The sequence below is a fragment of the Dendrobates tinctorius genome, unplaced genomic scaffold (genome assembly GCF_039654945.1).
Source record: "Dendrobates tinctorius isolate UK_male_01 unplaced genomic scaffold, ASM3965494v1 ptg000070l, whole genome shotgun sequence".
NCBI lineage: Eukaryota > Metazoa > Chordata > Amphibia > Anura > Dendrobatidae > Dendrobates > Dendrobates tinctorius.
In genome coordinates, this window is record NW_027361738.1 from 54,315,140 (window position 1) to 54,331,091 (window position 15,952).

Genomic DNA, 15,952 nt, shown 5'->3' on the forward strand with positions numbered 1-15,952 from the left:
AGTGTTTGACAAGTGTGACCAACTTTTTACTATTGAGGCCGCCTATGCAGCATCAGTAGTAAAAGATAAAATGTAAAAAAAAATAAAAAATGGTGTTATTCTTACCTTCCGACGTCCCGCGCATCCGTTCCCAGTAATCCTTTGCGAAAATGCCCGCGATGATGTTCGTTCTCGCGGGATCGCGATGTCTCGCGGTAATTCGCGATGACGTCGCGCGAATGACCGCGAGACTTCGCAATCCCACGAGACTGGACGTCATCGCGGGCATTTTCGCAAAGGACTACTGGGAACGAGAGCGTGAAGAGAAGCGGAAAGACTGCGCGGGACGTCGGAGGGTGAGAATAACAATATTTTTTATTTTTAAATTCTATTTTTTACAGGGATATGGTACCCAAAGCCCGGAGGACAGTCTCCTCTCCTCCGGACCATGGGTACCATCCGCCATTGTTCTGCTTACTTTCCGCATGGTGTGCACTGCCACATGCGGGAAGTAAGCGGAACAATGCATTCCTATGGGTGCGGGATCCCCGAGATTCCGCAAATTAATGAGCATGCTGCGGTTTTTACCGCGAAGCGATTCCGCCGCGGTAAAAACCGCAGCATTAGCACAGCATTCCGGAATCCCATAGGAATGCATGGGATGCTTATTTTTCACGTTTTCGCGGCAAAATCGTGCGGTTAAAACAGCCGCGGAAACGCGAAAAAAACGCCACGTGTGAATGCAGCCTTACAGCCTGGGTATCCCCACTGCGCCACCAATCATTGTAAGTAACTTCCCCTAGGGGTACACCTTTATATCACTAGATATAATTTCCATACTGATCTGATGTCATCTCCACCTATTACAGCCTGGTCTTTCCCACAGGACCTTTTGGAAGCAGTTCCTATGATCATATCGGTATGGCTTCTATCTCTTTGCATTTTCCACAATATGGGCAGCCACATGAGCTTCTACTATGCAGCTCCATTTCCATTTATATAGCATTATGGCTTTCTCTAAATTGTAGCCACAATAAATTACATTGGGAGTCCTTATATATGTTTTTTCCTTTTTTTAATCCTACCTCCTTTGAACCCCACCTATAGGACAATTCATTTCCCTCTGAAACATTGCCTAGCAGTGATCATTTCTAGCCGGTGACAACCGAAACTCTAACCTTAAAAGGGGTATGATTTTATCACTTTAATTATTGTGTATGTTTCTCTTCTTGTCTACCGCCTTCTTATTCCCTTTCAATTGTTCAAGGTGTCTCTATATTCCTTAATGATCATATGGCATCATAACAGTTCATCACCTTATGCCCCTTTGGATGTATCTGTTTTCCATGTATTTTGTACATATTGTATATTTGGTATCACTTTATGATTCTTATTGTATATATTTTTGTTTTTTTAGCGACTATGTGATAAAGGCCTTTGGTAGGCCGAAACGTCAGCTGTCGCTTCATCACCGTCAAAATAAATAAAAGTTCACTTTGAGCATATTCCATGTGTGCAGTGATTTTACATTGAACTCATGTCTATGGGGCTACTGGCTCCTTTTCACTAGCACCGAAAACTCAACACTTCAGTCGAGTGCTAACCATCCCCAATATCTATTACATTACTATATAGTTTGTTGGATTTTGTCTACATTTCTACAAAAAATGAGGAAGGCTGGTGGTAGAGGCCGTGGAATTGGGCGGGGGTTGGCAGCTGGTAATGATGGTGTTGGTGGTGGATCTGATGGTAGTGGCAAGAGCAAAATAGGACCGAATGCAGGAGGTGTTGAGCCTGCGTCATCGTCTGGCTCCATAAGGCTTCGAAGGCTTAGTTTTCTAGGAGTTGGCAAACTGCTTTTAAAGCCAGAGCATCAGGAAAAAGTTTTGTCTTACATTGCTGACTCAGCCTCCAGCTCTATCGCCTCCTCTTCTGAAGTTGTAAAAAGTAAAAGCACTGAGTCGTCATTGGAGGCTCATGTTCATGAACCACACCTTTCCTTGTGTCCTTCACCCCAACCAAGATTGAAGGATGACGCAGGCCATACTACTGATTACTCCATGGAGCTGTTTTCACATACCATGCCTGGATTATCAAGTTAAATGGTGAATTACCCAGGCCAAGATGAATCTGACATGGAGTGCACTGATGCACAGCCGCTGATGGATGATTCTGCTGGTACATTCACTCAGAGCACTACATTGTCCTCGCAGTGTACAGAGCCAGATTCTGACCCTGATGAGACTCAGGTGCCCCTTCCCGCGCACTATACCACCATACACGGTGTCACAGAGGAAGGTGCACATGACATTGAAGAGGAGGTGATGGATGACCCAGTTGTTGACCCAGATTGGCATCCATTGGGGGAAGAGGGTGCTGCTTCCAATAGCTCAGATGAGGAGCATCCACAGCAGACATCGACATCGCAACAGCTGTTATCTGGCAGGCCCGGAGCACTCCAAAGACAGGTTCCAAAAATCAAAAGAGTTGCTGGACAGCTTGTCCAGAGGGTCAAAAGATCACAGCGTGCTAGGCCGCAAAATGTCTGCCAAAGTAGGAAGAGTGCAGTGTGGCACTTTTTTGAACAAAATCCTCATGATCAGGCCAAGGTTATCTGTAAGAAGTGCGCAAAGACCTTTAGCCGAGGGAAAAATCTGAAAAATTTGAATACCAGTTGCATGCTTAGACATTTAACCACCATGCACTTGCAAGCGTGGACACAACACCAAACCTCAAGTGCCACATGTGCAACTGATCACAAAGAAGGTAGTCAGCAACGCTACATTGTTTCCCCCACTGTAAGCCCACCGGTTAGCACAGCAGCAAATGTTGAGGTGTCGTTGCAAGGCCACAGCAGTCAGGGAATCCCACTGTTATATCAACGAAATACTGAATCTAGGCCATCAGAAAGAACACCAACTCCATCACCATCATCAACCCTCTCTCAGTCCGCCCTGTCCACCGCTACTTCCACCATATGCAGTTCTCAAGTCCAGCTCACCCTCCCAGACACTATGAGTAGGTCAAGAAAGTACTCAGTCTCTCATCCGCGTACACTGGGTTTGAACGCCCACATTGCCAAACTAATCTCGTTTGAGATGATGCCCTATCGGTTGGTGGAAAGCGCAGCTTTCCGCGAACTCATGGCCTATGCAGTACCACGCTATGACCTACCCAGTCGCCACTTCTCTCGCAAAGCCATCCCAGCCCTCCGCCATCATGTAAAAGACCGCATTGTCCATGCACTCAAGCAGTCAGTGAGTGGAAAGGTGCACCTCACAACTGATGCATGGTCCAGTCGGCATGGCCAGGGCCGTTACGTGTCCATCACTGCGCACTGGGTTAATGTGGTGGATGCAGGGTCCACAGGAGACAGCAGTGGTGGGACAGTGCTGCCTAGCCCACGGTATAGGAAACAGTTGGCTGTAGGCGTTCGACCCTCCTCCTCCTCCAGAAGCAAAAGCTCGTCCACAGAGCGCAGTCGTACGAGCACTCCATCTGCAGCTGCCACTGTTGCACACGAGGTGTCCCCCTATCGAGCAGCTAGTGGAAAGCGTCAGCAGGCTGTGTTGCAGATGATGTGTTTTTGCGACAGACACACCGCCGAGGTGCTGGCCGAGTACTTGAAGCGACAAACTGAGTCATGGCTGGGCAGTGTACATCTTGAGGCAGGCAAGGTAGTTAGTGATAACGGCCGTAATTTTGTGGCAGCCATAGCCCTTTCAAAACTCAGCCACATACCTTGCTTGGCTCACACCTTGAACCTGGTGGTGCAGTGCTTCCTCAAAAATTATCCGGAGTTAACAGCCCTGCTCCAGAAGGTGCGAAGACTGTGCGCGCACATCCGCCGGTCGCCTGTACACTCCGTTCGTATGCAGAAGCTGCAGCGATTGCTCCACCTTCCCAACCACCGCCTCATTATCGACATTGCAACAAGGTGGAACTCCACCCTGCACATGGTGGAGCGGCTGTGCGAGCAGAGGCAGGCCATAATGCATTTGTGGGAGGATACACGGCCAGGCACTTTGAGAGCAGACATGGAGTTGACAGGTGTGCAGTGGTCGAAGCTGAAAGACCTCTGTAAAGTCCTTCAGTGTTTTGAGTAATGCACACGGCTGGTAAGCGCAGACGAAGCCATCCTAAGCATGAGCATCCCACTTATGCGTCTGCTCATGCAAACTTTGATGCACCTTAAGGAGGAGGCGTCTGCAGCCAATGTTGACGAGGAGGGAATCCTTGATGACATTCAGCCATTGTCTGCTCAGGGACCTCTGCTGGACGAGTTGGAGGAAGAAGAGGAGGAGGAGGATGATGATGGGGATGATTACTTAGGGGAGGAGGATGCATCTCATGGGGCAAGTGAAAATGTTGGCGTGGCAAGGTCTGGTACAGGGATTGTGCGTGACTGGAGGGATGTGGATTTGCCAGAAAGTACTCCTCCAACCAGCACTCGCAGTGCATCATTGACACCGGGAACATTGGCCCACATGTCAGATTATGCCTTGCAGATCCTAAAAAGGGACCCCCGCATTGCCAAAACGATGAACGATGACGACTACTGGTTGGCCAGCATCCTGGATCCACGCTATAAAGGCAAATTACAAAACATCATGCCACAGGAGAACCTTGACCTAATATTGGCTAATAAACAAGCAACTCTGGTAAATCGGTTGCTTGAGGCATCATTCCCAGCACACAGCAGCGGTGATGGTTCTCACACGAGCCGTACGGGCCGGGGGCAGCTTGGCAGAGGTGTTCATGGTGCACACAGCAGAAGTGGCGTTGGAGACAGGGGTTTCATGACAATGTTGTGGACTGATTTTTCAAGTACCGCTCACACAACTGGTAATACTGCATCGATGGAAAGTGACAGGAGACAGCAGTTGTCAACTATGGTTACAAACTACTTTTCCTCCCATATCGATGTTCTCCCACACAGGTCATTCCCCTTTGACTATTGGGCCGCTGAACTGGACACCTGGCCTGAATTGGCACAATATGCCTTACAGGAGCTCGCTTGCCCAGCTGCAAGTGTGCTATCGGAAAGAGTCTTCAGTGCAGCTGGATCAATCCTGACAGAAAAAAGGACCCGTCTGTCAACCCAAAATGTGGATGATCTAACCTTCATTAAAATGAACCATGCATGGGTTTCCAAGGATTTTGTCCCACCTTCCCCTGATGACACATAGGGTGACAGAAAAATGGCTTGCTTTGGTCCACCTCTTCCTGGGACTTGACCTATTTCGCCTTTTGCATCAGCTGAATGTCCAACATCAACATATGCCACTTTCTAAAACTCCCTAACTGTGCTGCCCCCCCCATGGCAGGGGTCACCACCTAGCGCACGACACCGTGCGAGTGCCGTTGCCCTGGACAGGTGGGTAGGCCGACTCTTGGGCGCGGGCACTGGCACAGGGTCTCTCATAGTGCAATTAAGTGTCTCTGACGGTGGTGGTGCACACCCGCCGTCAGACACACCGCCGTACTATGAGGGGCCCAGTGCCAGTACCGACGCCCATGAGTGGGCCCCCGTTGCTTGGGCAGGGCCCCAGCATTTGCAATCTTTACCTCTCCCTGCTCCTCCGCTGTGTAGTCTGGGCCGTCAAATCCATACTGTGCCTGACACCGTCTGAGCCTGCCTCCTGATGTATAGACATATATTTTGAATGTGTACGCTATCCATACATGTTATCCGGGGATACGGTACCCTTTCTCACCTTTGTGCAATCACGTGTAATCCATACTGGGCGTGAGAACGGCTGGTGAGCTGTTAAGCAAGCTACAGCACCTGTGGTTTGCACACGTAAGTTTTTCATTTTTTCAGGAATGACGGTTAGGCCTAATTCCGGAACTGCGGTTGACCTGCACTTACTGGGAAATCATCGTTCGCGGGTAATAATTGTAATCAGTGATCCCCATCACTAACGTTGTTCAGCGGGTTATCTGCACCTGTAAGCGACAAACGCTGGCCTTTTCAGTGTAGCGCACATGCAGCCACGGACATGTAAGGGCATGACACACCAGTTATTGGCCAATCTCATGTGCCAGTGCCTCACGTGTCCCTCTAGTAAGCCGGACTCGGACCGCGGGGCATGACGGAGTCTCGTTCGTTAACGGAATTAAGCTTGCAATGTGTGCATCTTTTCTGTAGCTGGCATGGTTGAGGTTTCCCAGGTGGAGTCGAATTTAACTGTAGGCTCCACTCCTGGTGGTGCCCTTCTGGACATTCCTTTAAGGTTCAGCTTTGCAACCATACTGCCCACATAAAACAAACACTTTGCCTTCATGAACGCTGTTTGGAGGGTCATGACTCGTGGGAATAACGCCGCGAATCAGTTAACCTGCTAGAGAGATCCTTCGTTGCTCCCAAGCATGACATCACACTCCCTAGGAGGAAGGTAATGCCACTGTGGCGACCGTACTCCTGGGGGCGACACAAGTGCACTGATGCCCAGCCACTGCTCGATGAATCTGCTGGTACATTGACCCAGACCACTACATTCCCCTCGCACGCTACACGGCCTGAATCTGACCCTGATGAAACTCAGGTTACCCTTCCCATATACAGTTCCATCTTACACGGTGACAAAGAGGAAGCTGCAGATGAAAGTGCAGGTTCGGCCCACCCGCCATCAGACACACCACCGTACTATCAGGGGCCCTGTGCCAGTGCCGTCGCCAACGAGTGGGCCCCCCCTGCTTGCTCAGGATCACAGCACTTGCAAGGTTGAAATACTGTGCAGTGAGATGGAAGATGGGGACGACGAGGAGTCCAGACTAGTACAGGGATTCCCTAGCGAGGAGACTTATTTGATTGTTTTCAATGTTGGGACAGCAATTTTTGGGGAGCACTATACTCTGGAGAATGATAGATGGGGCCCACCATACACTGGAACATTCCAAAGGTGGACATCAGACACTGGAGCAGCATTTACAGGGCCCATTATACACTAGAGCATTAGAAATGGGGCCCATTATGTTTGGAGCATTATTTGGGCCCATAAGACAGTGGAGCTTCATCCATACCAACATATACTGTAGCATTATGTGGAGCTCATCATATACTGTTTCAAACATTATACGGGACCAATGATTCTGTATGGAGAAATAGATGGGCCTCGTCATGAGATGTAAAAAGTGAAGTATTTTTCATTGTACTATACCGCTATTTCTCTGCCGTATCGGAGCATGATGACTTGTGGTATGTGTTAAAGGGGCGCTCTTTCGCCCAGGGCACATGAAAACCTGGAGCCAGCCCTACCCCCCCACAACTTTAGCCAAATAACCCCCATTTTTCAGTGCGTAACTTGTATTATGAAGTTAATTAAGGTTGACAAGCTTAAGTAAGAAGAATTGATGCTTTTGGCATTCAAATGGGCACTGTAGGTGTGTTTCCTGTCCTCCTCTCACTGCCGACTTTTATTCCCCATTGACTTACATTGGGTTTCGTGTTTCGGGACGACCCCGACTTTTCCCTATAATCGGCCGATCTTGCTCGACCCGACTTTTGGAAAAGTCGGGTTTCACGAAACGAAACTCGACCCTAAAAAACCAAAAGTCGCTCAACTCTAGTGGAGACTACTCTCCCCTACAATGGACTCAGACATTGAACCAACCTCGCTAGTTGCTGAATCACTTTAGCAAGTTAATAAGAGCAAAAGCGCTAAAGTGTTCTTGCACTCTATTTCTCAAGAAATTATATAGTTGATCTGGTTTTGGCTGTATAACATATCGAAATGCACCAAAACTGCATATTCTGTAGGAATAAAAAGTAAAAATAGTAGACAACTGATTGCATTCTGGACTTATGCAAGCACTATTCAGCATTACAATTTGTATTGGTTAGAAATTATATAACAGTATATGTCAGATGTATTGAGAATTTTTTGTAGATTTTGCTAGATTAGACCCACTCAGATTTTTTGTTTTTTGATCCGGTGTTTTTGTCATGCTGTGATGCATCTGCTAGACTGGGATTACTGCAGTTTTCTTTCTTATCCTTTGCTTGCCTGTGGGTAAGTAGATGATGATCATTTCCAAGTGTGTCATTTCCAGGTATCATGTTGACTTGCCAAGAGCAGGTTTTATTGCTGTTGGTATTGATGTTAGACTTTCCCATTTCTTGACGAGAGCTTTGAGTCTGAAATGAAGCAGTTTCCCCTTCAAATGAGGGTATAGAATGAGAGTCACCTTTGACGTGCTCGTCTGCTTTCTCATGGTTGTGGGAAGGACAGTTGGGGTAGATGCCTATCTGGTCTGGAGTCACGGCTAGTTTTGAGCGTGGAGGGGTTTCTGAGCAACAACCACCTTTTAGAGAATCATTTTCGAGAAGCAGTAGCTGCTTCTTAATCTTCTCCGAACGTTTTCTTCTATGAAACACACAAATCAGATCTACGAAACTTAGAATCAACGAAACGACTCCGGTGCCCCATATAAATATCATCATTAGGGACTTTTCAGTTGGTCTTGAGATGTAGCAATCAACACTACTAGTGCATGGTGCCTGGGAACAGCTGAATCTACTTGGAACCAAGATCCCAAAAAGAAAGTATTGGCCAACAGCAAAGCCAAGTTCCAATAAAATTTTCAACACCACATGGATCAGATAGGCTCCGGAGAAATCAAGTATTTCCATTTGTATGCCCACGCCATGACAGGTGGAAGTATTACTTTTTCGATAGTTGTCATTCGAAGCTGCCACATATGTCATTACTCTATGAAAAACGTGGACGCTGAATAAAGAATAAGGCAAAAACACCGTAACAGTCTGAACAAGCCAATATCTCATGTGGGACATGGGAGAGAAAATATCGTAGCACACATTAGAGCAACCTGGCTGTAATGTGTTGCAGATGAATCGCTCCTGTTCATCTTGATAGAGGGGATATCCAGCAAGAACAACCATCACCATTCTCAGAAGGATCATCAGTGTCAGCCAAATTTTGCCTAAAAGACAAAAACAGAAACATTGGCATATTTATGGAAAAACTGATATCAATGGAATCTTATGTTTTTGTGCAAGTCAAATGGCTACCACAGCCAAAATGGGAAAAAAAGAGCCCTATATCTTGGTCACACCATGTAGAGCTTCAAAAGGTGTGCCAAATACCACAGTCACGTGGGCAATTATTGTGTGATAAAACTGCACGCGATTTAAAAATGATATCCCCGATTTCAGCATACCCTTTTTGGCCAATCGGCTTTTACAGGTGAGACAAGATCAAAGTCATTCGGCTAAAAATCAGATAGTAAAAATGTAGCACAGCCTGAGCGTTTACTTCAAGGTAGCTCTTGCTACAAAAAATTTTTCCGTGTAGCAGATGTTAACATATCCTTACAGGGGCTGTCCCCTTTCAGGAAATCTTAGTCCACAGTAGCTGTTTGTTATAACATGGGAAACAGTACCTTATTCACGATCCCTATGTTCACCGTTCAGTCACCACCATAGCTCCCCGATGTCTGACACTGGCTGCAGCACGGACATCAGGTAGCCCATTGGTGAGTTCAGCGGCTCTGCTAGTGTAGATGGAGCACCCCACTCAGAGCCACCAAGCCCACAGATTGGCTGCCGCAAAGCCAACATGACGTCAGAGCGCCACAGTCAATACCAGACACCGGAAGCATCAAAGGAAGCTCACCGGTCACCCGAGGAATGGTGATTAAAGTGTATTTTCTTTTTCTATACCAAGACTTTGGAGACTTTGATTTCCTTTAAGGGGATAACATCTTTAACTCTAAAAAACATCCCATCAGTATGTATTTGTAACAGACCAGTCTTCAGCTACAGGTAGTGTCTTAAATGATATGTATGTACATCTTTACAGATAATTTAGACTGCTCAAAATTAAAAGCCAAAAAAAATTATATTTTGATAAAATATCCTAATACTTTGTGCATACAGTGCTTATGAAAATCTACCTTGCTGCACTATAGTCTGATCCTACAATCATACATTAATCTCTTCTATCTGACCCTTAGGTCTTGCCAATCTTCAGTCAGGAAAAGAAGTGATATTGGAACAGAGAATTCCTATGGATTCTATCTGAAGATGTGCGAGATCCTCTCTAAATGACAAAACGTACCCGTCTTTGGAACTTAAAAAAAATCAGTAAGGGTTTCCAAACCAATAGCAACTTTCTGACCAATCACATTAATCTGAAATCGGTCAATATGACACATGAATATTTGTTACAGGGACAACAAATCCTAAAATTTAATGATCATAAATAATAAAAGAAAACCTTTAATGGAGATGCTGTTTAGATGTTAGAACCAGGAAGACTTTTTTAACAATTAAATAAGTTTCCTGGCAGATAATGTATTTAATTTTAGTCAGATCAACTGTCCAATTATGCACAATATCTATACTAATTTTGTTCTAACTGGATAGAAAATGGGGAGAAATCTGTATGTGTAAAGCTGGCCACAGATAGGTTTTAGGACGTCTCCGATACTGTTAACAGATTCCAAAATAACTTGTGAGATATATAGAAATAAATATTATATATATATATACACACATATTACTAATTATTCTAGTAAATAGTTTATTTTATACTGTATTTCACTAAAATATATATTATTTATAGTAAATAGTTTATACTGAATCTCACATATATGAATTTATGTATATTTATATATATGTATGTATGTACATACAGTATATATTTATATATTAGTGAGGTACATAATATATATATATTCACACATATTTACATTATATATACACTGTATATAATATATATATATATATATATTGCTATTTATAGAATATCTAAACAATTTTCAAACACATGGATAAAATGTAAAACGTGATGAAAAAAATCTAAATACATGATTATTTCTTATGGCAAATATAATTAATATTTATGAATATTAACAGTAACATGAGTAACCACAACCCATTGCAGTGGTGATAAAATATAATCATTAATTATAAAGCTGTCAACAATAATAATAAAAAAAATAATAAAAAAAAGGCATACAAATAAGAAATGCGAAATAGATGATAGATACATAGATATAATAAATGACAAAATGAGCGAAAATAATTAAGATATTGTAAACAGATGTATAACAAACAAAAATCTTATCTTTTTTGTAATATTGAATTTTACTTGTACTATTTTGTAAAGAATGACTTAAAATATTGAGTTTATAAGTTGGCAAACTCTATGTGTTGTTATAGCTAATTAATGGCTAGTTATTGGAAATGAGTAATTATAAGTTATTATATAGTATAATCAATCTCATCTGTCGAATTCTTAAATTTATTGTCATCACTTGATCATTACACTGGTATACTCACCAATCACAGTAACGTTGTAGTTGAAAGTGATAATCAAATATCCCATTGAGTCGAAATACTCCATTGTCTTTCAGGCTCCCACCTTCCAGCAAGGAATCACAATTTGTAATTTCGCTATTTATTGTAGCGAATGTATAAAAAGTTTTCTAAGGAAATAGAAAATTTTGCTTGCAGGCTCTGAGCTGGGCAAACGCCACTTAAGCAGCTCCTGCCCTTGTTTCTTATACCTCTGTGGTCAGTCTAGTGAAGATTGGAGGTGAGAACAGCGTGGTGAGAGGCTGTTTTCAGTATATGGCCCTGTCAAACTTTACATAAATGAAGGAAGGAAGGATGAATGGAGAAATGCATCCAGACATTCTTGGTAAAAATCTGCTGCCGTCTACCAGGAAGATGAAGACGAAACAAGGATGGACATTTCAGTAAAACAATAATCCCAAACACACAGCCAACGAAACTCTTTATTGGTTTCAGAGAAATTAAATAAAGCAGCTAGCATGGCTGAGCCAGTCACCTGACCTGAATCCAATAGAAAATTTATGGAAGGAACTAAAGCTCAGTGTTAATAGAAAGAGTCCACAAGAGCTTCAGGATGGGAAGAGAGTTTGTGTGGAAGAATGGACAAAATCACACCTGAGCAATGCATGCGACTAGTTTCTCCATACAGGAGGAGATTTGAAGCGGTCATCACCAACAAAGGCTTTTATATGGAGTCTTAAATTTCAGTAAGTGTGTCCAATACTTTTTCCTTGCGTCATTTCTCTTTATTACATATAACTTAATTTATGGACATCTATGGTCTGATTTCTTTTGCCTGGGTGTTTTGGATGGGCTGTTACCGACATCTGGTGAGAATTTCATGGACATAAAAGCTTCAGAAATATATTTACTTAGAAAATTGGTGACGTCTTCAATACTTATTTCACCCGCTGTATATATAATAGATAGATAGATAGATAGATAGATAGATAGATAGATAGATAGATAGATAGACGGACAGATAGGTAGATACAGTCATATGTTAAAGTTTGGGCACCCCTATTAATGTTAACCTTTTTTCTTTATAACAATTTTGGTTTTTGCAACAGCTATTTCAGTTTCATATATCTAATAACTGATGGACTCAGTTATATTTCTGGATTCAAATGAGGTTTATTGTACTAACAGAAAATGTGCAATCTGCATTTAAACAAAATTTGACCGGTGCAAAAGTATACGCACCCTTATCATTTTCTTGATTTGAACACTCCTAACTACTTTTTACTGACTTCCTGAAGCACTAAATTGGTTTTGTAACCTTATTGAGCTTTGAACTTCATAGCCAGGTGTATCAAATCATGAGAAAATGTATTTAAGGTGGCCACTTGCAAGTAGTTCTCCTATTTGATTCTCCTGTTAAGAGTGGCATCATGGGCTCCTCAAAACAACTCTCAAATGATCTGAAAGCAAAGATTATTCAACATAGCTTTTCAGGGGAAGGATACAAAAAGTTGTCTCAGTGATTTAACCTGTCAATTTCCACTGTGAGGAACATAGTAAGGAAATGGAAGAACACAGGTACAGTTCTTGTTAAGCCCAGAAGTGGCAGGCCAAGAAAAATATCAGAAAGGCAGAGAAGAAGAATGGTGAGAACAGTCAAGGACAATCCACAGACCACCTCCAAAGGCCTGCAGCATCATCTTGCTGCAGATGGTGTCACTGTGCATCGGTCACCAATACAGCGCACTTTGCACAAGGAGAAGCTGTATGGGAGAGTGATGCGAAAGAAGCCGTTTCTGCAAGCATGCCACAAACAGAGTCGCCTGAGGTATGCAAAAGCACATTTGGACAAGCCAGTTACATTTTGGAAGAAGGTCCTGTGGACTGATGAAACAAAGATTGAGATGTTTGGTCATACAAAAAGGGGTTATGCATGGAGGCTAAAAAACATAGCATTCCAAGAAAAACACTTGCTACACACAGTAAAATTTGGTGGAGGTTCCATCATGCTTTGGGGCTGTATGGCCAATGCCAGCACCGGGAATCTTGTTAAAGTTGAGGGTCACATGGATTCAACTCAGTATCAGCAGATTCTTGACAATAATGTGCAAGAATCAGTGACGAAGTTGAAGTTACGCAGGGGATGGATATTTCAGCAAGACAATGATCCAAAACACCGCTCCAAATCTACTCAGGCATTCATGCAGAGGAACAATTACAATGTTCTGGAATGGCCATCCCCGTCCCCAGACCTGAATATCATTGAACATCTGTGGGATGATTTGAAGCGGGCTGTCCATGCTCGGCGACCATCAAACTTAACTGAACTGGAATTGTTTTTGTAAACAGGAATGGTCACAAATACCTTCATCCAGGATCCAGGAACACATTAATAGCTACAGGAAGCGACTAGAGGCTGTTATTTTTGCAAAAGGAGGATTTACGAAATATTAATGTCACTTTTATGTTGAGGTGCCATACTTTTGCACCGGTCAAATTTTGTTTAAATGCAGATTGCACATTTTCTGTTAGTACAATAAACCTCATTTGAATCCAGAAATATAACTGAGTCCATCAGTTATTAGATGTATGAAACTGAAAGAGCTGTTGCAAAAACCAAAATTGTTATAAAGAAAAAAGGTTAACATTAATAGGGGTGCCCAAACTGTAACATATGACTGTATAGCTGTATTTTACTGGCCATATCATAGCAAGACTTTGACACTAATACAGCGAACCCTATAGTAATCCAAGCTTAATTCAGACTGTAACAGATATTCTAACGTATCCGTAAATATGGTCATCTAAAATTGTCTTTACATCGGTGCACAGCACCAAAACAGTTTATCAGTGTATCTTTTCTAAACACTGTTGCCGGTGAATATCAATGGCTTTGGGTATTATCATTATAAATATATATACATTATCACATTTCCATGTCTTATACTCTGTATAAAAAAGCAGGAGAGCAGACATGTTTTCATCTATAGATTCACAACATTTTTAGCTGTGGTTACATTCCACTACTAGACAAGAATGCACTTCCATCTTTTCTTGTTGTGTGTCCCCATGCACCTGTTTTGGACATTTTAGACATAATCTGTAAAGAATGAGTCACATTTCCTCGGTATAATCAGTCTTAAGTGTGAAATCTCATTCCTAAGGTATCAAAAAAAAAAAAATAAATATATATACTGCTAAAAAAAAAAGGGAACACAAACAACAAAATGTAACTAAGTCCGTCACACTTCTGTGAAATCAACACTGATTGTGATTCAGTTTCTCCTGCTGTTGTGCCAATGGAATAAACAACAGGTAGAAATGATAGGACGGTCACTAACATCCAATAAAAGTGTCTAGTGTTCCCTTTATTCTTTTGAGCAGTATATATACATAAATAATACATAAACTCACTATTTTTCGTACATACATATGTAAGAAAAATAGACACAACTTACAGCTGCTTGTGCTTGCTCCAATTAGATGATGTTGGCATCGGTGCAGATTTACCAACAGTTTTTGGACACCGTCGTCATGCTGAGCCCACCCCCCCTTTTTCCATTAACTGCAAATATGTCAATATGATTGTATTATGATTCATTTGTTGCAACTCCGTTTTTTTCATTTTCCTTACAAATCACAAGCACCTACATTGTATTGTTTATTTAGATTTTTACAGTATGTCTCATGATTTTTTTTTTATTTATTAACAAAGCAAAGTTCAGTTTTTGACAGGTTCAGGATCCAGGACCAGCTTCAAGTCAGCGCAGCAAAGAAGACGCTGACAGCACCGTGAGTACTGATTGTAACATGCAAGAGAAAATGTACCATTTATTGTTAAAATTTGTAGCAGTATTAAAGAGGACCTGTCACCAGGTTAACATTATCCAGTTTTTGCTCTTATTTTATTCCAGTTGTACTCCCAGAGTATTTTTTTTAATCCACCATACAGTTCCCAAGATATGGGCATTTTTATTTTGTGCTATTTTATATGGTCTTTACCATTAAGGCAAAAACTGACCACTTTTGACCTGCTGACATGTCCTCTTTAAAAAAATAAAGACTGTTATTCCATAAAACAATATATAGTGTGTGACATAACTGTGCACAGTATTTCCATACTGTGACATCAGTTTGGGCGGTAGTCATGGCTGAGGTTGTCGGGCATTGTACACCCTGGCCTCCCTTTACAGGAAAATGAAACATTTTCTCTTGCATGTTACAATCAGTACTCACGGTGCTGTCAGCGTCTTCTTTGCTGCGCTGACTTGAAGCTGGTCCTGGATCCTGAACCTGTCAAAAACTGAACTCCTTGTGTTTCCTCCCTCTATTAACCTACCTATGCCCGACATTGCCATTTCTGTGTGTGGTTCCACCATTACTCCCCTTGGGGTCATATTTGATTCAGAGCTTTCATTCACCCACCAATTCCGATCATTGGCTCGCTCTTGTTATCTGCACCTCAAAAACTTTTCTAGAATTCAACCCTTTCTTTCTTTTGACTCTGCAAAAACTCTTACTGTTTCTCTTATTCATTCTCGTCTGGACTATTGTAACTCTCTACTAATCGGTCTCCCTCTTAACAAACTCTCCCCTCTCCAATCTGTCTTGAATGCTGCAGCCAGGATCATATTCCTCACCAATCGTTACACCGATGCCTCTACCTTGTGCCAATCCTTACACTGGCTA

General features: G+C 42.7%; 1 protein-coding gene across 1 annotated transcript; it reads right to left on the minus strand.

Annotated features, from left to right (window-relative positions):
* Positions 1-7,779: 7,779 nt before the first annotated feature.
* Positions 7,780-11,351, minus strand: LOC141095943 (gap junction delta-4 protein-like). Its single transcript, XM_073582290.1, has 2 exons — positions 11,288-11,351; positions 7,780-8,925 (listed from the first exon to the last, which is right to left on the minus strand). The coding sequence occupies exons 1-2, from the start codon at positions 11,349-11,351 to the stop codon at positions 7,883-7,885; spliced, it is 1,107 nt and encodes a 368-aa protein (XP_073438391.1). The 3' UTR covers positions 7,780-7,882.
* Positions 11,352-15,952: the final 4,601 nt, after the last annotated feature.

Excerpts from the sequence above, each read along its gene's own strand:
- LOC141095943 (XM_073582290.1), bottom strand. The coding sequence starts at position 11,351 with ATGGAGTATTTCGACTCAATGGGATATTTGATTATCACTTTCAACTAC. Across the intron at positions 8,926-11,287 it reads CTACAACGTTACTGTGATTG|GCAAAATTTGGCTGACACTG; the intron begins GTGAGTATACCA and ends TTTGTCTTTTAG.